Source organism: Lynx canadensis, chromosome E2 (genome assembly GCF_007474595.2).
Source record: "Lynx canadensis isolate LIC74 chromosome E2, mLynCan4.pri.v2, whole genome shotgun sequence".
Lineage (NCBI taxonomy): Eukaryota > Metazoa > Chordata > Mammalia > Carnivora > Felidae > Lynx > Lynx canadensis.
In genome coordinates, this window is record NC_044317.1 from 27865639 (window position 1) to 27889699 (window position 24061).

Genomic DNA, 24061 nt, shown 5'->3' on the forward strand with positions numbered 1-24061 from the left:
TGAAATGCCCTTTCAGGGAGGCTCGCCCGCTGGCACGGGGCATCTCTTAATGTACCTTCTGCTCTTGCGTCCTATCTTGGTTGGCGCAAACGCTCTGTAAGCATCCAAACACCCTTACCTGAGCAAGGCTCATCTTCCCCAGGTTCCCTCTCACTGCTCAGCCCCGTCTTGCACTCACCTCCACCGCAGCCCCCTCTGCCTCCGTCTTTGGCTGGTGCTTCCTTACCCCTCGCTCTTCACCAGGCCTTGGACGGGGTGTGGACCTTTCTGGTCCTTTGCCAGTCTGGCCATCTTTATACCTCTTCTCTGCTTCTCCATTCCTGACCCCCCACACCTGCATCCTGAACATCCCTAACCAGACCTCCATCCTCCCTCCCCATCCACACCTGAAAATTAACATCCTTCCATGAGACACCCTAACTCTTGCCCCTCCTTTGAAGCTCGTTCTCGACACGTCCACCACCAGTACCCCTCCTCACATGTTTTTTTCCTTCCTTTTCCTTCTCTGTGGGATATGATGGAGAAACGCCAGTGATGCCCAACATGGCCTTTCTGCAAATCATGGGTCACCACCCATTAGTGGATTGCAACCAACGTCAAAAGAGAAAAAGAGGGGCACCTGGGCGGCTCAGTCTGTTGAGCATCTGACTCTTGATTTCAACTGAAGTCGTGATCTCAGGATCATGGGATCAAGCCCCGAGTCTGGCTCCATGCTGAACATGGAGTATGCTGGACATTCTCTCTCTCTCCCTCTCTCCCTCTCCCCTCCCTTAAAAAAAAAAAAAAGAGGAAACAAAATATAACAGAAAATATCAGAGCGCATCACCCATAGTAAGGATAAGTATCGTTTTGTGACAGTTTATAGTTTCAGTGCATGTTTGTTTCAAGTCTCAACAAAAAATATATTTATCACTGGGGGTTGCAGCCCAAACAAGTTTGAAAGTCCCTCGTCTACTAAAGAACCAACCCAAATGCTGAAGACACATTATTGAAAGTGAAGAGAGTGAGAAGTGGTTAAAGAAATTTGCATCATGGAGGCCCAGAGGGCCCTGTGATTCCTCCTTGGAAGGGCTGCAGGGGGGTGTCCATCCTCCTGACTGTTGGAGGAGGGAGGAACACTGAGGGAGCACTCCTAGGGAAGGTCTAGAAACTTCCAGATTCACACTCAGCACTCCGACTCAAATTTGCAGATAAATCAAAGACGGAAATCTTAATTCGTTGTAATCAAGATCAAAAGAAAACTTAAAAGGAATATATATCCACCAGAGAACTTTCCACACGACTTCATCTGCTACTTCCCTAGCCTATACAAACAAAGCCCAGAGGATGTGTCCGTTGGGAGTGGGGTCTAGCCAAAGTCTGGAAATCTACCAGCTCCTTCAGTCGGATCATCAGATGCTACCAGTTAAGGTACATCAGGGCACGAGTCTTGTCCCCACCGACAAACAGATGTCCCAGGCCTCCTCTGCTTTGGGTAGGCGTGGCCATGCCTGGAGTTACTGGCAGTAAAAGGTGAGCACGTTTTCCTGGTTTCCTCGGATCAGGATGACCGGAGGTCTGAGGTCCTGGGACAGCGTCTCCAACCAGGCCATGTACAGGGAGCTCGGACACTTTCCTTTCCTCCCTATAGGCAAGGTACTGCAAGGCAGGAAGAAGCGGCAGATGAAAAATTACCAGGAGGCCTTCCCCGCACAGCCCCCCCAGCTCATGACTTGCTTTCTGAATAGCAACTCTGTTTATGGAGTCCTTCACCACTCCTTCTTCCTAGCCACCCTAAGAACCATCTCCCATTCTCCCTGAAAGCTCGACTCCAATGTACCTTTACCCACAAAGCTTGTGTAAACAAAGCCATGGCCCTGGTAAGACTCACACGATCTGGTCTCCACCTATCTCCACAACCTCACCTCCTCCCAGCCTGGGCCTCGCTCACACCCCTGTGGACACAATGACTTTCTCTCCATTCCAGAAAAAAAAAAAAAAAATGGCAAGCTTGCTCTTGCCCCAGGGCCTTTGCATGTGATGTTCTCCCCACCCAGAAGGCGGGCCTCCAGCTCTCCACTTTGTCTCCTCCTTCAGATCACTCAGGCCTTGGCTTACAAGCACCTCCTTCTCTGATCACCTTATCCAGAGCCGGCCTGTGCGGGGAGGGGGGGGGCATTGGTGATACAGTGGTTAACATAACTGCCTTCCAGAGCAGGCCACCGTCTCTCTTTATCACAGCACCCTGTTTCATTGTCCTCACAGCCCTTCCCACTCTCCAAAACCTCTTTTCATTTGTTGTCTGTGCTGCTCACTATCCTTTCCCTGTGCCTAGAGCACAGACTGGTACAGTTGGTCCATCGCACGGGTGATCTCACCCCCTCAGGCCCCTCGAGTCGTGCCAGCCTGTGGCCACAACAGTGTGATACGCTCACATGTTTCAGTGTGTTCTTGTCCTGCCTCCTGCCGTGTATGTGAGGCCCTGGGAGCAGCACTTCCCCTTGCCTTGGGACAGCCCTTTGTCCGCACTGCAATGCCGTGCAAATAACGAGGTGCCCTGGGGCGGCCGTTCAACCACATAATTACGGCTATTTCAGGAAGTGACTTTTCCACCACCTTAAGATTCCAGAAATACTTCAGGATGACGGCGGCTGCCCTGCTCTTGGCTCCAGGAGAAGGCGCAGTATCTCACAGGCCCAGCGGGCGTTACATGAACTTGAGACACCGGCATCTCACACGGGGCTGCACTTTACAGTCTGTTTTCCTACGGTCCATCCCAACCGTTATTTCATCTGAACTTCAACACGACCCCGGGGGATGGGCAGGGCCTGCAGCAACCCCCCTTCTTCCCAGCCGAGGGCACCCGGGCAGAAAGGAAGACTGAGCGACTCTGGGCTGCAGAGAACGGGCGGGAGCTGGCAGCAGGGAAGCTGTGAGCAAGGCTCTGCCCCTCCTCGGTCACGTGGCTTTGGCAGGTGGCTCACCGCCCTAAGGTGAGGACACACCAACCCCCCTCACAGGATGCTTGCGAGCTCTACAGAGGACAAAGCACACAAAGGGAGCCACGCAATGCCTGGCACACAGCAAGCACCTCCTAACGCCAGCCACTGATGTCGCACTCATTACTACTTAGCGGCCAGAAAGGACAGAGCTAGTGCGTGGCAGAGCTGGGGCTCCAACCATGGTCTGGGATCACCCCCCCTCTCCCCCGCCAGCTGCCTCTGCTCACTGCAACCCTCACCTCTGCTGAGAAGGCCAACCAGGGTCCCTGAGCAGCTGTCTCTTATTTAAAAGTCCAGCCTCGGGGCGCCTGGGTGGCGCAGTCGGTTAAGCGTCCGACTTCAGCCAGGTCACGATCCCACGGTCCGTGAGTTCGAGCCCCGCGTCAGGCTCTGGGCTGATGGCTCAGAGCCTGGAGCCTGTTTCCGATTCTGTGTCTCCCTCTCTCTCTGCCCCTCCCCCGTTCATGCTCTGTCTCTCTCTGTCCCAAAAATAAATAAACGTTGAAAAAAAAAATTAAAAAAAATAAATAAATAAAAGTCCAGCCTCAAAGCCTCCCTTGGGACCACCTCTACCCTCCTTTAGAAAGCAAGTTCCCTAGGGGTGCCTGGGTGGCTCAGTCGGTTAAGCATCCAACTTTGGCCGAGGTCATGATCTTGTGGTTCATAGGTTTGAACCCTGTGTCATACTCTGCACTGACAGCCTAGAGCCTGCTTCAGATTCTGTCTCTTTTTCTCTCTTTCAAAAATAAACAAACATTGCAGGGGCAGGGGCGGGGGCGGGGGAGGGAGGGCGGAAAGCAAGTTCCCCAGGACTGGGAAAGGTGGCGGAAACAGGGGTATTTCAATCAGCTAGTGTCACCACAGTTAGGACATGTTTGTGTCTGGTGACACTCAGGGGAAGGGAAGTGGAAAGATCGAAACCCAACTTTTCTGATTTAACAGGCTGAAGTTTCAGTTACATTGAAAGACTCTCCGGGAACTCCCACGTCATTCTCAGGCACCGAAATCAGAAATTTCAAAGCTGGTGGCTGCATTACCAGGGGCAGGGGACACCCATCACTCCTGCTGTGGCCTTTCAAGCTTCAGCACCACGTTCCCTTCCCCAGCGGAGCCTGTCCACCCGTCCTCCCTTTGCGCTCCACCCTAGGCCCATCACTCCCGTTCCCAGGATTAACAGCTTTCAGCTGTTAATCTTTAGAAATAACGCTGCTCCAGAATAAAGGAACCTTTTGTTCAGATTTGCATCTGACCTGGATCCAAGGTTTCAGAAAACAATCCCCATTTCACAGCTGTGGGATCCTGGGCAAGTTGCCCTAACTCCCCTGAGACTCAGTTTCCTCATCTTCAATGTGTGTGTGTGTGTGTGTGTGTGTGTGTGTGTTGTGGGGGAGACAGGTATAAAACAGAAGCACTTCACAGCGTTGTGACAATTACTAAGGCCCAATGCCCGAGTGTGGCATAGAAGCTCGATCGACAAGATGCAATGTCGACGACTACTATTGCCTTTGAGGAGGGCGTCTTTATGGAAGAAAGGCGGGTCCAAACCCAAAAGTGGGACCAGAGACAGGTTGTTCATCTCGGCAAAAGTCACCGGGCTGGCTTATCATCCTATAAGGCTGGTTTATCAGCTGCGCAGGTTAAGCTGAACTCAAACACGGGCCATTAATCAGATAAACCGCTGATGGGTACAGAGCAAACACCAAGTTCTGCCCCAAACCTGCTCTAGAAAATGGTCCAAGTGCGCTCTTCAAGATGCTGAAAAATGTAATTTTATCTTTTCACCACGGCCTGGGAGGATTCTTTTCCTTCCTCGGAATTTCTGGGGAATGCAGTTTCCTTGACTCCGCCCCAGACATTTATCTGGAGGGAACAGAGGAACGGGCCATTTTGCTCAGTGCCCCGGTGGTTCTGATGGAAGACCCTCGCTGAACTTGTAGAAACACTGGCGGGCGTGTCTCCAGGGTGGAGACGGGCAATGCCGAGGTGCGGCCGCCGTGCCCTCCCAGTGAAGGTGGCCCAAAGGCTGGGGCCCCTTCGCGCAGCAGATGTAGCTGGTCCCATGGGTTCGGACACCATGCACAGGCGTCTTCTCTAAGATGTCTGGACCCACGATTATTTGTACCTGCCAATCCCACGAAGGTTGGTGGGGGTGGGGGACTGGCTTTCCCTCTGAGGTCCCGGGGATTGGGAAATGGGAAGGGAGAGGTATCAGCAGGGGCTCATCTCCCAGGATGAAACTGCTCGACTTATGGCTTGAGAGACCGACTCATTTTAGTGGCAGGTAAACTTAGAATCACAGCATGTTAGAGTGAAGGACAACCTTGGAAATAATTAGGTTTAACTCTTCTCTATAATCAGGGAGACAGAGACACAGAGAAGTAGGGTTACTTGCTCAAGGCCACACAGTGAGCTAGCGACAGCAGAGACAAAATGCAAAAAATCTGCTTCTCAGGGGCACCTGGGTGGCTGGGTCGGTTAAGCCTCCAACCGGTTAAGTCTTCGGCTCAGGTCATGATCTCACAGTTCCTAAGTTCAAGCCCTGCATTAGTCTCTGTGCTGACAGCGTGGAGCCTGCTTGGGATTCTCTCTCTCCCTCTCTTTCTGCCCCTCTCCTGCTCATGCTCTCTCTCTCTCAAAATAAATAGGCAAACATCGAAAAAAAATTTTTTTTGAAAATCCCACTTCTCTTGGCTCAGTCAAACATCTGACTTCGGTTCAGGTCATGATCTCGCGGTTTGTGGGTTTGAGCCCCGAGTCGGGCTCTGTGCTGACAGCTCGGAGCCTGGAGTCTGCTTCGGATTCTGTGTCTCCCTCTCTCTCTGCACCCCCCCCCCACTTTGTCTCACTCTGTCTCTCAAAAATAAGTAAATATATTTAAAAAATCAAAAACAAAATCCCACTTCTCCGAACACAGGTAGCGTTCATGAAGAGGTGGTTTCGCACACACCAGGTACCACACCCAAAGAAAGTTCCGGGGAGTCAACCCAGGATGCAGCCATCCCCACTGTCTTGCACTCTGACCCAGTCCACAGCCTAGTCCAGCCTTGCCCTGGGAACGTTCTCTGCTGGGCGTTGGCCAGAGGCTCACAAATAAACCCAGCTCTTTCTCTTACCACAGTTTGCACATCAAAGAAACACGAAGCGCTTTCTTTGTACAAAAAATGATCTCCCTACTGGCCCCGGGGAGCACTGCTCCCGCAGAGCCAGCCACGTGGGCGTGCAACCCGTGCAGTCGCGTGGGGCCCCTGCACTTGGAAGGGTCCCACGCTGGGTTTAATCCTCTGCTGCCGCCATCTTGCCATCCTTAATAACGTTTGAACACATTTTCATTTTGCATTGGGGCCTGCAAGTGGTGTGCCGGATCCTGGTTTCAGGATAGGAAAAACCAGTCTCCGCAGGCTTCCTGGCTGCCCTGAGGAACTCCCAGGTGACTAGCCCTCAGGAAATGTGAGCCAGGTCAGCTAGCTGCCTTGCCCCATAGCCCCATTCCCTGGGAGCTGGGCTTCCCTCAGGGAGGGCGCTCAGAGGGCTTGGCCGACCATGTTTTTCCTCCTGGCCTCCGAGAGAATAGAGCCACCCTGAGACCCTCAGTGCCACTGCCACCTGTCCCCTCGCCTTCCGCATACTCAGAAGTGGCCCATAACCGGACACAGCCAGCAGCAGCGGAAGCCGGAGGGTCTGACGGGCATGGAGCCTGGGATGGCGAGCCTCTCCTTCTGCTGCCCAGGCTTGGCACCAACATCAGTCGGGGGTGGCCAATGGCCAAGAAGGGCCGGGTGATTCCCAAACAACCAGGAATTGATTTTCTTCTGGAATGGGCTGGGTCCTCTTTGCCAAGCTGAGTTTGGCAGGAAAAGGAGGCAAACGAGGGAAAACCATGGTCAGGGGAGTCCGTGAGGCCTGGGACGTGTGAGGCCCTAGACCTCTGCCAGCTGGCACTCAGGCGAGGGGGGTGCCGCGGACGCAGGCCCAGCCACGTGCTAACGAGCCACCTGGACTGTGTTTCCTGGAACTTCGGGCCCTTCCGCCTCACAGGGGAGGGCTCGGGTCCCCAGCCCTCCTGAGGTGCGCACCTCCTGAATCCCTTCCCAGAGCGGACGCCCCGGGCCTCTGCGACAGGCTTCCCCTCCCACCAGGGGCCACTTACATGACCACTAGAGCAGCGTCCTGGGAGGAATCCAGCAGGATCTCGTTCAGCCTCACCTGCCGAAGGGACTGGAACGAAAAGCCACGTGGTCACTGCCTACATTCTTGGGAAACGTCCCCGCTAAGCCCACCAGCCTCTTTTAACATTCAAACCAGATGCATGAATTGTTCCCCCTAAACTATTACAGACTCTCCTTCCTCTGAGATGGAAGGGGCCCCTCAGAGTCACTGAGTGCCAAGTTCACCTTGAGAAGCCCTCCGCGGCTTTTCCTTGCCGGACCTTATTACCACAACTGGGGGCGTAGTCGGGGGGAGCGAGCGCCTTCTGTGGTGCGGAGGGAGCTGGGTCTGAATCTTAGCCCTGATAGCTCACAGCAGAGAGAACCCGGGCAAGGCATGCGGGCCCCCCAAGCTTCACTGTCTTCGCTGCAAAATGGGTAGGATAATCCCCTCCCTGGGGGAATTTGGGCAGCGTGGAGAGCGATGACCCATGCAAATCACCAAGCCGAGGTCCTGGCATGTGGAAGCCTCTCGATAAGGTAGAGTCGGAGCAGAGGTGGAACATGCCGTCTCCTTCTCTGCACCAGGCCAAGCCAGAGCCTTCTGGGGACACTATGCTTTATCCAGCGTTTCCCAAGGAGCTGTGGGCCCTCTGGGGCGGAGCCTCAGGGCTGTGACAGATCAGAATTCCCCAAAGCTTACGTGAGGTTGGGTTGGGAGGCTCCCTCCCACCCCAAGACCTGTCTCCAGATGGTTCAGAAATGACTGACACTCAAGAGTCTGACCGTGGGAGGACACCCCAAAGAAGGAGGGAAGTGAGTTCACTGAGATCCCAGACTCCGGATCCTGCCCTAGTGACGTTTGCAGGGAGTAATTCTTCCTTGCGGGAAGGTGGGATGGGATGGTGTCCCAGAGTTTGCTACGTGTCCTCTAAGGGGCAAAGTGGGGGTGGGGGGACCACCGACCCAGAGCACGCAGGGAGCGGAACTGTGATCCCCAGGCGCTCCCACAGCTCGCCCCACCGCAGAGTGGCCACGGCAGCCACCACTTTCCTTTAGGCCTTGAAAGAGTCTGGAAGATGCTACCTGGGCAGGAGCATCCATGGCTTTAGGCTGCTTGTGGGATGGGATCCACAGGCTAAGGGGAACCACCAGGCAGCTTGTTGGCCCATAGCACAAGGTCTACCTTGACCTTTGCCACCTGTCTCAGGAATCCCTCCCACCAGCCATAGAGAGGAGAGGAAGAGCTCCGGCCAGTCCATTGCCATGGCCGGGGGTGACTCAAATGGGCAGGGGGACCAGGCTCTCATGCCAAGAATGGCTCTGAGTTCCACGACTGGGCTACCAAGCATCTGTGGCTTGAGGATACCCCAGAGGCTGGGGCATGGTAGAGGGGGAGGGTTAAGAGGAGAACGTTAAGAAAGTTCAGAACAGGGGCGCCTGGGTGGCTCAGTGGGTTAAGCATCGGACTCTTGATATCGGCTCAGGTCATGATCTCACAGTTCACGGGTTCCAGCCCCTGCATCAGGCTCCATGCTGACAGTGCAGAGCCTGCTTGGGATTCTCTCTCTCTCCCTCTCTCTCTCTCTTTCTCTCTCTTCCCCTCTCCACTCACTCACTTGCTCTCTCCCAAAATAAATAAATCAGCTTAAAAAAAAAAAGAAAGAAAGTTTAAGACAGATACAGCACATGGCCCTGACCCAGAGGAGGGCCTTGACCCCCACCCACCCCGGCAAGGCCCTTCTCTCTCTGGTACCTTGACTCTGTTCTTGTTAATCTCCTCATCTGAGATCTTCCAGGGGCAGTCCCGCCTCATCTCGGTGACAGCAGCCTCATCCTTGCAGCCGTCATTCAGGCGGAAGGGTGCAATCATGTCCTCAAACCTCTTGGTGCTAGGGACAGAGAGAGGAGGTGAGACCAGGTGAGATGGCCCAGTTTCCATGGGAACCAGGTCCCCCGAGGGAGATGGACATGGGAACCAAAGGGACGTTCTTTATAGGCTGAACCCATTCTGCCACTGCGGTTTACATCAAAGCAGCTTCTGCGCAGAAATCAGCACTGACGCTGGCTGTGGCATTCAGCCAACCTTCTGCAAGCTGTCCACACGACCGCCTTGGGATCCACTTCTACCCACTCGACCAGTCCCCAGGTAGCTCCTGAGTACCATCCTGTGCCAGGCTTTGTGCTACTTGCCAGGGAACAAACCCCACAACGTCCACTATCTACAGAGCGCACAGTCTGCTGGGCAATAAACAGGCCAATATAGAGGGGAAGTTTCCTGAAGGCACAAACTGAGTACCAGGACTGGGAATATTTGGGGTGGGGAAGGCCTTCCTGAAGCTGAAGGATGCCTGTCCCTCTGAAGCCAGCTCCTCACAGGTCAGCGGGTGCTGAAGCACACAGAACTGGAGGTGCAAAGGCCCTGAGGCAGAAGTGTGTTTGGTGTGTCTGGGGAGCAGCAAAGGAGCCAGCATGGCCAGAGCAAGGTGAGTGGGGCACCCAGATCAGACAGGCCTTCATTATTTGCCCTGAGTGAGACAGGAAGCTGTCTGTGGCTGTTCTGTGACTTGACTTACATTATTTAAAATAGAAATTGGGACTGGTGAGCATTCAGATGAAGCCACCTGAAGCCACATGGATGGATGAGCTCACATGGGGGACAGAGTCAAGAGAAAAAAATGTCCAGGGCCCAATCCCAAGGATGCAGACTAGTTTACGTCAGATAAAGGAGGAATAATCAGCAATCAAAACTGGAAAGAAGGATGGGGCACCTGGGTGTCTCAGTCGGTTGAGCGGCCGACTTCGGCTCAGGTCACGATCTCACGGTCCGTGAGTTCGAGCCCTGCGTCAGGCTCTGTGCTGACAGCTCAGAGCCTGGAGCCTGTTTCCGATTCTGTGTCTCCCTCTCTCTGACCCTCCCCCGTTCATGCTCTGTCTCTCTCTGTCTCAAAAATAAATAAACGCTAAAAAAAAAAAAAAATTAAAAAATAAAATAAAAAACTGGAAAGAAGGATCACTAAGGTAGGAGGGATCCTGTCAAGGGCGACGTCTCCAGAGCCAAAAGAACTGTTTCAGGAAGGATCGCTGTGTCAAATGTAGTGGAGAGGCAGAGAAAGATAAGGACAGAAATGAGCTCTGTGGACAAGGTGGTGCGGAGGTGAGCAATGACGCTGGCGAAGGTGATTTCCGTGAGGCCACGAAGGGCTTAAATCTCTTTGGAGAAGTTTGTGCAAAGGAGGAGACAGTGGGCCAGGAAGTGGAGGCAGAGAGGGACCAAGGCGGGGGTTTTAAAGATCAGGGCTGCTGGATGGGGTCTGCGTGCTTTTGCTCTCAGTCTCCTCCCCGCTAGAAGGTATTCCCCAGTGTCTCTGCTCGGGGCCTTTCTCAAGGCTTTGCCAACAGAGACAGCTGCATTGTCTTGTGTGTTCTGGTCCGTGTCAGCAGCGTTCTGATGGCTCTTGACTTCCTCTAGCCTGCACTTGGGCCAGAGTAAACCCTGGTGGTGGGAGCTGTGATTACTCACCTCTGCCCCAACACGCAGTAGGGGCCAATATACCCATCACCACTGACTAGTTCCTTTCTTGATTTCCTTCCCTTTCCAGGAAATGGGGAATCTAAGGGAGAATTAAGAGGTCGGACGGACCTTACTTTTTACTAGGGAGGTGGAGTGCTGGAAAACCTCGATTAGACTGATTTACAGAAAGCAAACCCTACTGTAAACGTCTTAGTTTCAGAATATGAAATTGAATCATTGAGCAAGCAAATAATCTTCCTTCTGACCCCACCATTGAGCCTAGCTACAAGTTCACATGGGGGTGTTGCTTAAAGTCTGTGTGCTTGCTGCTGTGGGGGTGGGGGGAGAGGAGGAGAGCCGTGGCCCAGACCATTCAACATTCGCCCCACTCTAAGCACCGATGTATTTAAAAAAATAACATCGGGGCTGTCGCTGCCATGTTTCTGCCTCAGGGACTATGTACCTTCAGTTCTGGAATGTGCCTCTGCCACGGCCCCTGCCCTCCAGCCATGTGCTTCTGGGCCTGTGACTCTGCCAACCCTGGCCACAGCCAACTGGAGCAAAGGAAGCCAAGAAATAGGCTTTGCGGCAACCTCTACCTTCGCCTGGCAGGAAGAGATAAACTAGGCCAGTCTTAGTTCCTTTCTCAGGAACTTAAATTAGGCAATGCCTAGAGAAGGAGTAAGTTCGTCGTGGAGCTGAGACCTCACAAAAAGGTCAAGGTCTAGAGCTCAGAAGCCACAAGTAGGCAGAAGCCATCAATCTGGCATTTTTGAACATCGACTCAGGACTAAGACAGTGGTTCTCAAAGTTGGGTGCCTGGACCAGCACCTGAGAGCTTACTAGAAATGCAGGTTCTCAGGCACTGACCCAGATCTGCTGACTCAGCATCTCGGGGCAGGGGGCGGGGGAGGGGGACCCAGCAAGCTGTGTTGTCATACGCCCTTCCATGTGATTTTGACAGCGGCCATGGTTTGAGAACCACTGCTTTATGAAAACATTCGGGGTGTTGGAGAAAATTTAGAAACTTATGAGTAGCAAGCAGTGGGAAGTGTGAAGCCAGACATCCCCCCCCCCCCGCCCCCGCAGGTCCTTGGGGTGGGTGGGGGTGGGGTCCCTTAAGGATGAAACACCTGCCTCCCCTCGAGGGGCAGAGCAGCCGGGACGCGCGCCAGCGTGAAACACGTGCTCTGAGAAAATCACGAACTGACCATTCACTGTCCTCCAGCCCAGCTGTGTTTCTGGCAAAGCCCAGAGCTCTGATATGCAAAGGAAGAAACCGGCAGGAGAAGAAGCGTCTGCAAACTCCTACCCCTTCCTCTTTCTTCCCCTGAGCCCCGGGTAGGTGGCTGACTGCCCGTGGCTCACCAGACACACAGGGGCAACACGCACAGGGGTCTGCAAGGCACATGGCTGGTCCTTCTGCCTGGGAAGGAAGTCACCGCAGAGAACTTACTGCTCCGCCCGCGGCTTCTGGTTGATGTCGGGAAGGACGTGAACGTCGTGGAATCCCAGTCGGAACTTGCTCAACAGAGAAATGATCCTGGAAGGTGGAGAGTTCTAAACATGAGTTCTTCCAGTCAACGGGTTGGTCTTGAGTGTCTACCGAGGACCCAGCAGCGAGTACAGCAGATCAAACCCTGCCCTCAGGGAGTTTGCATTCAGGACAAGAGCCGAATATTGATAGAGTAGGTCAGATGATGACGAGCAATGTGGAAAAGTAATGAAGCAGGGTTTCCCCAAGTATCTCCGTACTATACTAGCACGCCTTACGTTTTAATGTGTCTATACATCTGCCGGGGACCTTGTCACAATATGCAGTCTGATTCACCTGGTCGGGGGCAGGGGCCTGGGACTCTGCATTCTGATAAGCTCCCAGGTGACGTATACGGCTGCTCCACGGACCACACTTTGAGAAACAAGGGTCTAAGGGATGGGAAGGTAAACCACAGGAAATGACAGCGTGGGCGAAGGAAACAGAGATGCCGCACATGAGCTAAATGCAGAACCAGGAGCGACAGCCACATAGCACTGGCTTTGCATGCAACAGGGGAGGAGACGCCAACGCCGTGGTTTGTGGCAGTCAGGGAGGGCTTCATGGAGGAGGCGGCAAGCTAGCCAGACAGTGCCTGGTGTGTAAGGTTACTATAAGGGGGTGTGGTGTCCACACTGGAGCCTTCTAAATAATATACCTGACTTGGCTCTAGCCCACCCACTGCATCAGAATTCCTGGACGGGATGGGACTTGGGGGATACTCCAGAATGAGCCGGCAGGGTTTGAGTGCATGGGGGTGGGAAGTCCAAATGAGTGAGAACATGGGGGCGCAGGGGGTGAAGGGGGAGCAGTGAGTGGCTAGCTGGGGGAGGCAGGAGGGAGGGATAAACCTTAAGGATCAGGCTGGGGCCCAGGTATCAAGCTGCTGCTGGTCCCTGAACTCGGGAGTGAAATTCGGGAGCGGAGCTGTGGGCAGATGTGTTGGTGTGCAGTGTGGGGGTGGCAGGAGGCAGCACAAGCCTGGTCTTGGGGTCACAAAGTGGGGGGAAGAGGGCTTGGCCTGGTGGAGGGACGGTTGGGAGGCAGAGAACACTCTACAACCTTCCCCTGCAGGGCAGCCCGTGACCCCCATGGGGCCATGGTCTTGAGCCCAACTAACCCTGCTGAGCCCGGCTTCCACTGGGGGCTGGAACTGGAAGCTGAGCCGGCAAAGCAGCCTTCCTGGCCTGTTTCTGGAGATCACAGAGAAGCTAGATGCTGCTCTTTCCAAGCAACGCTTTCCTCGGCACTGCTGGGAAGGGCCTTCCGGTATAGAAGCTCTCAGCAGGGGTGAGGACAAGGAGATGGGGTTGCTGGGCACCCTTAACTCGCACAAGGGGTGACTGAGAAGGCATCATGGGGACGTAGTCCTGGTGCGGGACCGGGGTGGCAAGGCCACAGGGTCCCGGCCCTGGGGCGTCGTGGCTGGGATTGTTGTAGAGGGCACCAGAGGCTGGGCGGAGTTTCTTCTCTTTGGCTAATTAATCGCACGACCTTGAGCAAGCTACCCATTGTTCCCAACCTGTCTGCCCCGTCCAGCGGTCTTCCACCCTACAGCCTTTCACCTCACTTGACCTTGCCCTTGCTCTAAAACAACCGTGGCCCAACTCTAGGCACACGTGAGCCACCTGCCCGGCCGCACACCTGTATACCTGCCTTACCATCTACTTCCTTTTCGACTTAAATCAACTCATTTCTTACTTAGCCACATCTTAAAAGGAAATGTCATAGGGCAATGTTCAAGAGAAAACCAGCATCTCCTGCCGGAGAGAGGCGATCGGTAAAACCCACAAACCACCGTGGCTAAGTTCTGACCGGTAGCCGTTGCCGGCCAAGCTCCCCAGCCAGGCCTGTTCTTTTCGGGTGAGACGGATTAGCCTGGGTTTCCCGGCAGAGGGCCCTCCTCCTGTGGAGTGAGCCACACAATTGGAGGAGAATTAAACGTCACTTCTCACCAAGAAATTCAGTAGGATCTGCGGCCCCGTCTCCTGGCCACGGAAGTCACCTCCTGTCTCACCAGGAACAGCATCCCAAGCTTGGGGGGATGTCGCCCTGAAGGATCCTCAGCCCCACCTCACCTCTCAGCAGGAGGGGCCTTCTCCATCCTTCCTTTCACACAGATTTCTCCTTGAGCAGATTTTGTGGTTTTAAAATGTAACACTCCTCCCCCTCATGGCTGGAACTAGAGCGCCTGCCGCTTATTAAAAGGGGGACAGGACACCGAAGCCTGCCCCGGCCCAGAGCCCCCTCACCACTGCTGTGACCTGGGGAGAGCTGAGCCCACCCGGGGCAGGGGTGCGGGTGCGGGGAGCGGGGGTGGGGGCAGCCCTGGGGAGAGCTGGGCTGGCGCTGGACGAGCAAGCCCCACTTACGCCTTTCTCTCCTGGTCCATCCTGTTGATCTGGCCCCCCACGAACACGCGGATCCTGCATTTGCTCCACCTCTTCTTGCGGCCGAGGAGATAGGGGATGAGGAGGGTGAGGCCTGGCAAGGAGGGTCCCCGTAAATCAAGAGGGAAGTGCTCTCAGGGCAAAACACCCTCCGGGTTCTCGCCCCGCTCTGCCACTGGCAAACCTCTTCCCCTCGCTGGGCCTCAGTTTACCCATCTGTATCATGAGGGTGCTAGACTAAAGCAGGGTGGCACACGGGGCTCTGTGGGCTGGGGTTCATTTAGCCTGCATGATGTTTTTATTCTACCTATTTATTAATATAATTTATTGTCAAATTGGCTAACATACAGCGTGTAAAGTGTGCTCTTGGTTTTGGGGGTAGATTCCCGTGATTCGTCGCTTACATACAACCCCCCAGTGCACATCCCAACAAGTGCCCTCCTCAATGCCCATCACCCATTTTCCCCTCTCCCCCAACCACCCTCAGATTGTTCTCTGTATTGAAGAGTCTCTTATGGTTTGTCTCCCTCCCTCTCTGTTTGTAACTATTTTTCCCCCTTCCCCTCCCCCATCGTCTTCTGTTAAGATGCTCAAGATCCATATGTAAGTGAAAACATATGATATCTTTCTCTGACTGACTTATTTCACTCAGCATAATACCTTCCAGGACCATCCACGTTGCTGCAAATGGCATGATTTCATTCTTTCTCATCTGCATGATGTTTTTAAATAAGTGAGCTGACATTTAATAATTGGGGGCTCCTGGGTGGCTCAGTCGGTTAAATGTCCGACTGCAGCCCAGGCCAGGATCTCACAGTTTGTGGGTTCGAGTCCCACGTCGGGCTCTGTGCTGACAGCTCAGAGCCTGGAGCCTGCTTTGGATTCGGTCTCTCCCTCTCTCTCTGCCCCTCCTCCGCTTGCACTCTGTCTCAAAAATAAATAAGCATTGGGGCGCCTGGGTGGCTCAGTCGGTTAAGCATCCGACTTCGGCTCAGGTCACGATCTCATGGCTTGTGAGTTCGAGCCCCGCGTCGGGCTCTGGGCTGACAGCTCAGAGCCTGGAGCCTGTTTCAGATTCTGTGTCTCCCTCTCTCTCTGACCCCCCCCCTCCATGCTCTGACTCTCTCTGTCTCAAAAATAAAAAACCGTTAATAAATAAATAAATAAATAAATAAGCATTAAAAAAATATGTTTATAATAAGTGGGGGCTTTGCATGTGAAAATCTGGATTGCTGGCATTTTTTGAAGATGAAAGATTTGACCAATGGATGGGAACCCTCATCCTTCCTTGTCATCCCTTCATAGAAGGCCAAGAGCAGCTGTCACTTATCACTGCATAACCCTGGACAAATTACGTCACCACTCTATGTCTCAGTTTCCTTATTTGTAAAGGAGTCTCAAACAACTTCCTACCTAAGGATTGCATTAGGTTAGCCCACGGAAAGCACTTAATGTCAAGCAAGGGTAAGCGTTCTCTCTATATTAACTTTCACCAACAGGATACATACTACCGGAGTGGGAATATTTTCTGTCTACCTGGGGCCCTATTTCTGTCTACATGGAATAATAAAGCTGAGAGGCATGTATCTTAAGAAAAATGGGAGAGGGTATATTTCTTCGGGAACAGAAGAACATTCCTACAGCTTTTCTGTGCACTGGCCCATCTCCCCCAGTTATGGCGGGTGCCCGTGGCTCCTAAGGCCCAGCTTGTCTGAACATTCCATCCCGTGCCAAACTCAGCTCCTCCTATAAAGTGCTCCATTTTATAGCTGAAACACTGGGGGCCAAGAGAGGGGCCCGGCCAGGCTCCCCCAAGCCCAGAGGTGAGCCCGAAGGCCCCTGTTCCCCTTTTCTGGGCCCCGGGGTCCCTCTAGGAACCTTGTCCAGAGTGGCCAGGAAGGGTAGGCCATGTAGGGAAGACAGCCTTGGGGAGAGCTGGCGTCCAGGGGGGCACTGACCTCCGTCGTCAAATAGCCAGTAGATATCTATGGTCTTCTTGCCCTGCTCAGACTGGAAGATGGTGCTGGCCTGCTCCTCCCGTACCAGGGCCTCGGGGTCCACTGCAGGAGCACAGGGGCAGGTCACCTCAGAGCAGTGCACATTCAAATGCCTGCGTCTGTCTGAAAACAGAGCCACCTGCCCCGTGAGGTGGGCTCGCTGTCACCCGGGCCACGCACACAGCAGCCAGAAGCACCCTGCTCAGGACATGCATGGTGGGGACTGGCCCAGATCACCACCAGTGGCTCTCCTGACAGTGAGACCCTCATACCCGATTGTCAGGCAGGTGGACCAGGAGCGGCAGTCCCAGACATGCAGCGCTAGGACGTGCCCCTCCCTTGCTCCTAGCGTCTCTCTCCCAGGATTCTGGTGGGCATTGGAGACCAGGGACCATTCTCTTAAAAACAACCCTGTGCCCCTCGCAAATGCCCACCGGATGCCCCCAGCTCCTGTGCTGTTCCCCTGCCTCCCAGAGCATCAGTGGGAAAGGACTGAAGGAGAAGCCTACTCCTCTCCTCCCTGACATCTGAGTGTGGCCAGGTGCCTTTGGAGGGGTCGGACGTGGGCTGCAGAGCCAGCTGGGTGGGTCCTCACAATGTCAGGATACTGAATTCCCAAAGAGGGTTGTGATGTTGAATATTGCCCCAGCCCACCTGCTCTGGCCCCCAGTTACCCATCCCCAAGGGTCTCGAGCACATCCTGCCCTTGACCAGCTTCCCTCATGGCCCCCCACTAGCTGCCCCACGAGGTGAGAGCGCCTTGAGTGGGGTGTGGACTGACGTGTGCCTGAGACAGATGGCCTGGCCCCGCTGGTGCCGGCTTCTTTGCTGTCCTCCGCTGGGTCAAACACTGGGTCAAACACTGGGTTAACTGCAAGAGAGGGGACAGTTTTGTTCCCAGGCTCTCCTTGCCTAGGGCACTTCCAGGCTCCCCCTTATACTAGAAAGTCCTGACTCCTCACCTTCCACTGACCTGGCCCCTGCCCCTGAGCCAGGAGCCCTCAGAGCATTTCCCCGTCTCAGCGAAAGTCCCCCTCCTCCGAGAGGCCTTTCGGACCACGTGCCCTGTGTTGGCGTCACTGTCTAAAATGACTTGTGGGTCCACTGCACTTCCTATGGGAACAGCAGCTTCCCAGGGGCAGACTTTGTTTTACCCCTGCAGTACCCCTGGCGCCTAGCACAATGTCTGTCAGGAGCATGGGCTGCTGTTCTGTAAATATTGGTTGCATCAATATTCATTGCACAGCCGCTGTGTGCTAGGCATGCTGTCTGCACAGGGTGACATGGGTTAGCACGCCCCGGTCCCCACCAGCCAGAACTGTAGCATCCGTACCTGTCAGCTCCCCCTGTGCCACCCCCACTTATTTTCTAGACCATATATTATTTCTTTCAGCCCTGCAAATATGACTAATTCAGGGTCTGCAGATTCCCGCATGACTAAACGTAAAACACATCCGTCCTCGGTGCCCCAAAGATGGTCTTGGAGATGTCCCGTCTCCGTGGCCTTTCTCTGTGTATTTTCATATTCCAGTGTCTTTATCTGGGCATTCTCCTTTCTTCCCTCTTTTTCTTTCTTCTCTTAGATCCTCTTTATCTCATCTGGTTGCAAAAACCCTGATAGTGATTGGGGAGCCCTGAGTTCCAGTCTCATTTCTGTACCCAGCTGGAAGTGTGGCCTTGAGCTGATCACTTCTCCTTTCTGGGCCTCAGTTTCTTCATTTGGAAACCTGATGAGTTCTAAGAGGCCATTAAAAGCTAACTTTTTATGAATATATGAGCTTTTATTCCTTACTAGCTTCTCTCTCTCTCTTCCCTCTACCACTTAAAAAAATCGGGTTCTAGAACTTTCTGGGCTCCTGTTCTGGCTTTTGACAGGCATGCCAATAGGTGGGGCGTGTACTCACTGTGTGCCTGCATCACTTCCGAGACGTTGAGCCCCTCACGCATCCTCATGACACACACACCGTAGTTGAAATCAAAAGCATCGCTGGGAGGAGAAGAGGTGGGGTCAGGTTCCTCTCGGTCCCAGCCCTCAGCCCCCAGCCCCCAGGAGACCAGATGTCTAGAGTTGGCCTTGCCTTCCACCATGCCCCTCTTCTCTGGGCCTCATCTCCCCCTCTCCGTGACACGCAAGTGGAACCGGAGAGCCCCCCAGGACCCCTCTGGCTCTATGGTCTGTGGCACTATGGATGCTGTGAACCCTGTACTCAGAGGGAAGCCAAGTCAGGCCAGTCTTTGAAGCAGGCTCTGTCCTCCTGATACATTTGGATAATCTGCACAACTCTGCCAACAGAGGTGGGCATGGGAATCGCTAGCCCCATCTTATAGATCCAAAACTTGAGTTTTGGGGAGTAACTTGCCCATGACTGCACGCTAAGGAAGTGGCCAGCTGGGTCTGGAGCCAAATGGCTGAGACAGAACCCTGAGGGCAGGCACAGACACAGGAATGGCCTTGCTCAGGAAGGCAGCCAATAGCTTGTCTATGTGGAATGTCTAGAAGACTCCTACCCCGGAAGTGGATTTACTGCCCGGTTGACAGAGGGCCCCGGAGACCACCAGTAGGGCTTGATCTGATGAGCCAAGCATTGCCCCCGTGGGTTCTTTCAGTTACACATCTCTGGGACAGGGGCTTCTCAGGCCCCAGCATTTCGGGGTCTTGGAGCGCCAAAGCTGGGGGGTGGGGTGCTGAACAGACATCCCACCACTTCCTGCTGTGACTGTGTCCGTGGTGGCTCAGGTGCATGGCTCAGAGTCAGGCAGCTGGTTCACAGCAGACCCGGAAGCAGGTCCCAGGGACCCAGCGCTCAGCCTTTGTTCTGGAAATGCTACTACACACTGCCTCTCTATGCCACATCAACACAGAAAAGCAACCCAGGCAGGCATTTGCTGGCCATTGCGCAGCAAGAGCTGAAGGAGAAAAGGTTCAGAGTTCACCCTGAAGTCCCCAGGGAGTCCCCACATGGTCGCCTCCCTGGAGGCCTTCTGTAGCCCACAGGCGAGCACAAGGTTTTCACCTAAAAACCCACATTTTCAACTTCTCTGAAAAACCAGAAGATCTGGGCAACACTGGGCCCAGGCCCACATTTCTGCCTGGGCACGGCTGGCTGCAGCCAAGTGACAGCTGCTCACTCCAGCTCGCACCCCATCGTCCCACACCCGGCCGGTCCCCTTCTCTGTGTTCCCTGCCTGCCCCTGCCCATCTTGGTGTCCGTGCCCCAGAGTGGCGAGCCCTCAGTGGGTCTGTTTCTTCCTGAGCTTTGAACCGCCTTCTTCTAACACCCACTGCTTCCCAAGGCCCAGGAAACTCCCAAGGCGCAAATCAAGAGACCCCAGGCCCTGCCTCCCTCGTGCCCTCACTCACTGCAGGATGCCAATGTAGTCCTCCACTGTGGCCGGGTGAGCCGACTGCCAGTTCTTCTTGAACCCAATCACCAGAATGTTGGGCTTCATTCTCCCGAGACCTGTGGCCTGCAAGGGGTAGGGGGTTGGGGTGAGGGACCAGGCCTCGTGCCCCGCAGGGGCTCTGTGCTGTGACGAGGGTGGGGCTCTCTCAGCCCCCGCTGCCCTCTTTGCCAGGTGGCGAGGGCTCAGAAATCCCATCCTGCCAGTTCAGGGTCCTGCCTGTCTGGACACACCTGCGAGAAAGGTGACGTGACAACCAGAAGCTACGATCACCGCACCGTCCCCATTAGCTCTGGATTATTCCAGTTCCTGCTTCTCCAGCAAATTATTCCTCGTCACAAGTGACTTGAATTTGGATGTCAAGCTTTAGAGTATCCCCAGGCCATCTCACCTGCCCATCTTTTGTATTTCTTTTTTCAGTGTTTAAAAATGTAAAAAAAAAAAAAAAAAAAAAATCCCCAAATGTGGGAAACTCGACTGCATAATTTGTGGTAGTGGGGGACTGCGTTTGCGCTTTCCCCTGTAAAATAAATAAATAAATAAATAAATGAATAAATAAATAAATAAATAAATAAAAATAAAAATGTTAAAAAAATTTTTTTGACGTAAAATTTACATAACACAAAATTAACCATTTTAAAGGGTATAGAATTTGGTGGAATTTAACATATTCAGAATGTTGTGCAACATCACTGCTATCTATTCTCAAAATATTTTCATACCCCCCCAAAAGACCCTATATGTTCTTTTTTAAAAAATCGTAAAAAATATTTAGAATTATTAGAAAGGACTCCCAATGTTGACTCAGAATTAACACCTATTATTTTATCCCGTTTTACAGATGAGAAACCTGAGCGGTAAAATGAATGGCCTGGTAGAACATTCCGGAACTTGGTCTGAGCGGTGGCATCATACCGCTGGGTGGTATCTTCTTACGTAAACATTTATCAGGCTATACACTTAATACTTTTTCACTTTGCTGTCTGTGAATTATATCAGAAAAGAAAAACAAGGACGGCTCAAGCTCCCACCATCCCCACAGACTTCCAGGTCAGTTTCCCCTAGGCCCTGGGGACCCCGAGAAAGTGCCCCAAATTAGCATATCTGGAAAGGTGAGGAAGGTAGGAGACTCCTGTGGGAGTAGGAGCTTCAACTAGCCCCTTAGGACATCCTGCCTTCCGGGTTGTCCCACCAAAGCCACGGCACCTGCATGAGAATCTGTACACCACTACGGAGGTCCTCGGCAATGACGTCTGAGTAGAAGGCCTTGATCTTCCTCTTGTTCAGCCACTTGGTGTGCCCATTGGCAATGAGCCGGAGCTCAGGCATCCTCTGTTTGTGGGGTCCCTGCAAGTGGGGGGAGCAGGTGACCTCAGGGGCTCCTTCCTTCACCCTCTGGCCTGAATGAGATTCAGCCCCTCTCCTCCCTGGAGGCTGCCCCATGGGCTCAGCCACACCCAGAGGTGCCCATTCTCCCATATGGAGTTAGGGGAGGGAAAGAAGAGGAGGGAGCAGGGTGGGGGGAGGAAAATGGAGGCAAGAGGTGAGAGGTAGGGCAGTGGGGAGAAGCTGGTGACTAGAACAGGGGAGGGGAGAGAACCAGGCCCACAGCAGGGTCCGGTAGGCTTTGCTTCTCCACAGCCCTTCCGTCCCCCACGGCCCCCAACGCTGCCTGCCACCCTTCCAAGTATGGACTTCATGCCCAGGGGCTCCTCCAAGGGTACGTGCCCACCCCACCTGCAGGGGCCACTCACAATGAGCACGTGGCCACAGACCATCAGGCTGAGGTTCCGGGTGAAGGTGCCCACAAAGTCAACCAGGGCCGGGCGGAAGTTGGGGGGCCCCGTGAGCACCAGGCACTGGGGGCTGAGGAGGGGAAGGGAAAAGGGCATGAGCCATCTGGACAGAGCCCACAGGGGTCTGGGTGCAAAACGCAGGTGCCGGGAAGCGTAAAGACTGGGAGTGGGGAGGCATAGCATTTACAAGATCTCTGTGTCACCTGGGTGGGTGACTCGGCCTCTGGTCAAGGGCTGCTGCCACACTCAGCTGGAGCCAAAATTGGCCACGCCTCAGCCGTGTGACCGTAGGCCAGCTACGTAATTTCTCTGTGCCTCCGTGTTCTCATCAGTGACCGCGGTAATTTCATACACCCCAGAGGGCTGTGGTGAGACGGCGGATGGCACTTTGTGCAGCAATGCAACGTTAAGTACTTAATGGCTGACTGTTAGCTATTAAGGTGTGGTGGGAAGGGGTCCAGGACACCCGAGTCTCCCTCTAAGGAGAGGTTCGTCATAGCCTGACGGACACCTGTGGCAGGGATGGCAACACCCCATCGCCCTTCTAGAGCCCTCTGCATTTCAAAGAGCAGATCCGGCTGTGGAAACTCAGGTACAGAGAGGTCACTTGCTTGGTCCCCACTGAGCCACGTCAACCTCGTCTCCTCCCCGCAGGGCGGTTCTCCTCCACCTCTGTTCCCTCTCTGAGCAAGGACCGCGCCCACCCTGGGTTTTCCCCGGGGCAGGGGCACGGGTCTTGGCCTGGAGCCTCCCAGAGCAGGGACATGGCTTTGCTCACCGGTAGTTCTTGATGTGATCCTCCACCTTGTTGAGGCCCACCGAGTAGCTCAGGGCCAAGTTGTAGGAGCCGGCCTGAACCGAGGAGCCCCAGTTCACCTCTGAGCAGGAGGGGTGAGCACAAGATTAGAAATCCCCGGGAGAAGCCAGACGTGCCAAGGGAGGGGACGTTGACCTTCTTTAGGAATCGAGCACCACGGGAGCTGGGCTGGCTGGTGGGTGGACAGCCTACAGATCTCTTCCTGAGTTTGCACATTGTCATACGGCTACATATTTAAAAGTTATACTTCATAGGATCAAACTCTATAAAATATTCTCCTCCCTTGACAAGCAGACAACGACCTGGAAAACCAGGTTCAAATTTAGAATTCCAGGCCTTCCCGGATTGCTGCATCCTGTCCCCAGACCACTGTCACCCCTGGATCCGCACTCGCGCGTATGTGGGCACCACGCTGTGTCCACCTGCCCTGCGGTCAGCCAGCCCCTGGCCACCCGCAGTCCCGGGTGTGCACACCAGCAGGCCGGCCTTTTCAAGAGGATGGACCTGGGCAGGCAATTCCTGGGTCCTGGGTGCCGGCGGGGGTGGTCCGGACCCAGAGATGTGGGTTCTGAGCAGACACATTTCCCGTAGGCTTCTCACCCCACTGGGAGGGACGAGGCTGGAGGGTCAGAGCAGGGCCCTTGAGAGCACAGAGCCTGACACAGGCCCTCCAGCCGGGCCGAAGGGCACGATGGCGTGCTTGGCACCCTCAGGGGGAGAAGGGGCCCCTGGGCCCCTGGGCAGCCTGAGACCGCACACCTGGCTTCTTGTAGATCACGTAGAGCAGGAGGAAGAGAACGACGCCGATGGCGATGAGGGCTGCCCACCAGGTGAGAAGGAACATGATGACCACAGAGATGACCGCCCCGAACAGCGCCGTCCACTTGCTGTAGTATTGGAACGAGGGTCTCCACCCTGGGCGGGGGACACAGGTCACACTCGAGCCTCCTCCTGGGCCGGTGCTGCTGGGGCAGGGCCTGGGTGGCAACACCAGCAGAGCCCAGAGCCGGGATCCCGGGCTGTGCCCACCACCCGGGTCTCCTGGGGCTGGGCCTGGAGGCTCCAGGGAGGACCGCCCGCCCGCCCGCCTCGGCTGGCACTTGGCCACGTCAGGCTACTCCAAGGAGGAGGCATCCAGCTCTGGCCAAATACGGCCACGCGTCAGCAACAGCACCGGCTCCCGTGTCTCCCGGGGAGCCAAGGGGGTGAGAGCACGAGGAAGGATGTGGTTCTGCAGGGCTCCATGCCACCGGGCCGTGCCCGGCCCACCACTACTGACAGCTGCCCACGGCACGACTGTGGGGCACCACAGCCCCCAGTCTAAGGCAAAGGTGGCCTGGCGACCAGCCCACTGGGGATTTGGGGCCTAATAATAATAAGAAGAAAAAGGTTTTCTCGAGACTCTTTACTGCCATCTGCTAGAAGTTTTTCAGGACAAACATAGAAATCGATGACGCAAACAGGCGGCACCCCAAGAGCTGTGGA

The 24061-nt window shown here is 54.5% G+C and overlaps 1 protein-coding gene across 3 annotated transcripts in view; it reads right to left on the minus strand.

Moving 5' to 3' along the window:
• Window positions 1–755: 755 nt before the first annotated feature.
• Window positions 756–24061, minus strand: part of SLC12A3 (solute carrier family 12 member 3) — a 38526-nt gene continuing 15220 nt past the window's right edge. The window contains exons 14-26 of one of the 3 annotated variants that reach the window (XM_030299054.1): window positions 23336–23491; window positions 22538–22637; window positions 21718–21829; window positions 21170–21310; window positions 19923–20029; window positions 18466–18548; window positions 17343–17432; window positions 16523–16624; window positions 14547–14658; window positions 12097–12183; window positions 8883–9018; window positions 7129–7196; window positions 756–1638 (exon numbers count right to left, since the gene is read on the minus strand). In XM_030299054.1, coding sequence (XP_030154914.1) covers window positions 1497–1638; window positions 7129–7196; window positions 8883–9018; window positions 12097–12183; window positions 14547–14658; window positions 16523–16624; window positions 17343–17432; window positions 18466–18548; window positions 19923–20029; window positions 21170–21310; window positions 21718–21829; window positions 22538–22637; window positions 23336–23491 — 1436 coding nt within the window. In that variant the 3' untranslated portion in view covers window positions 756–1496. The other 2 variants (XM_030299056.1, XM_030299058.1) reach the window with 2 other exon arrangements.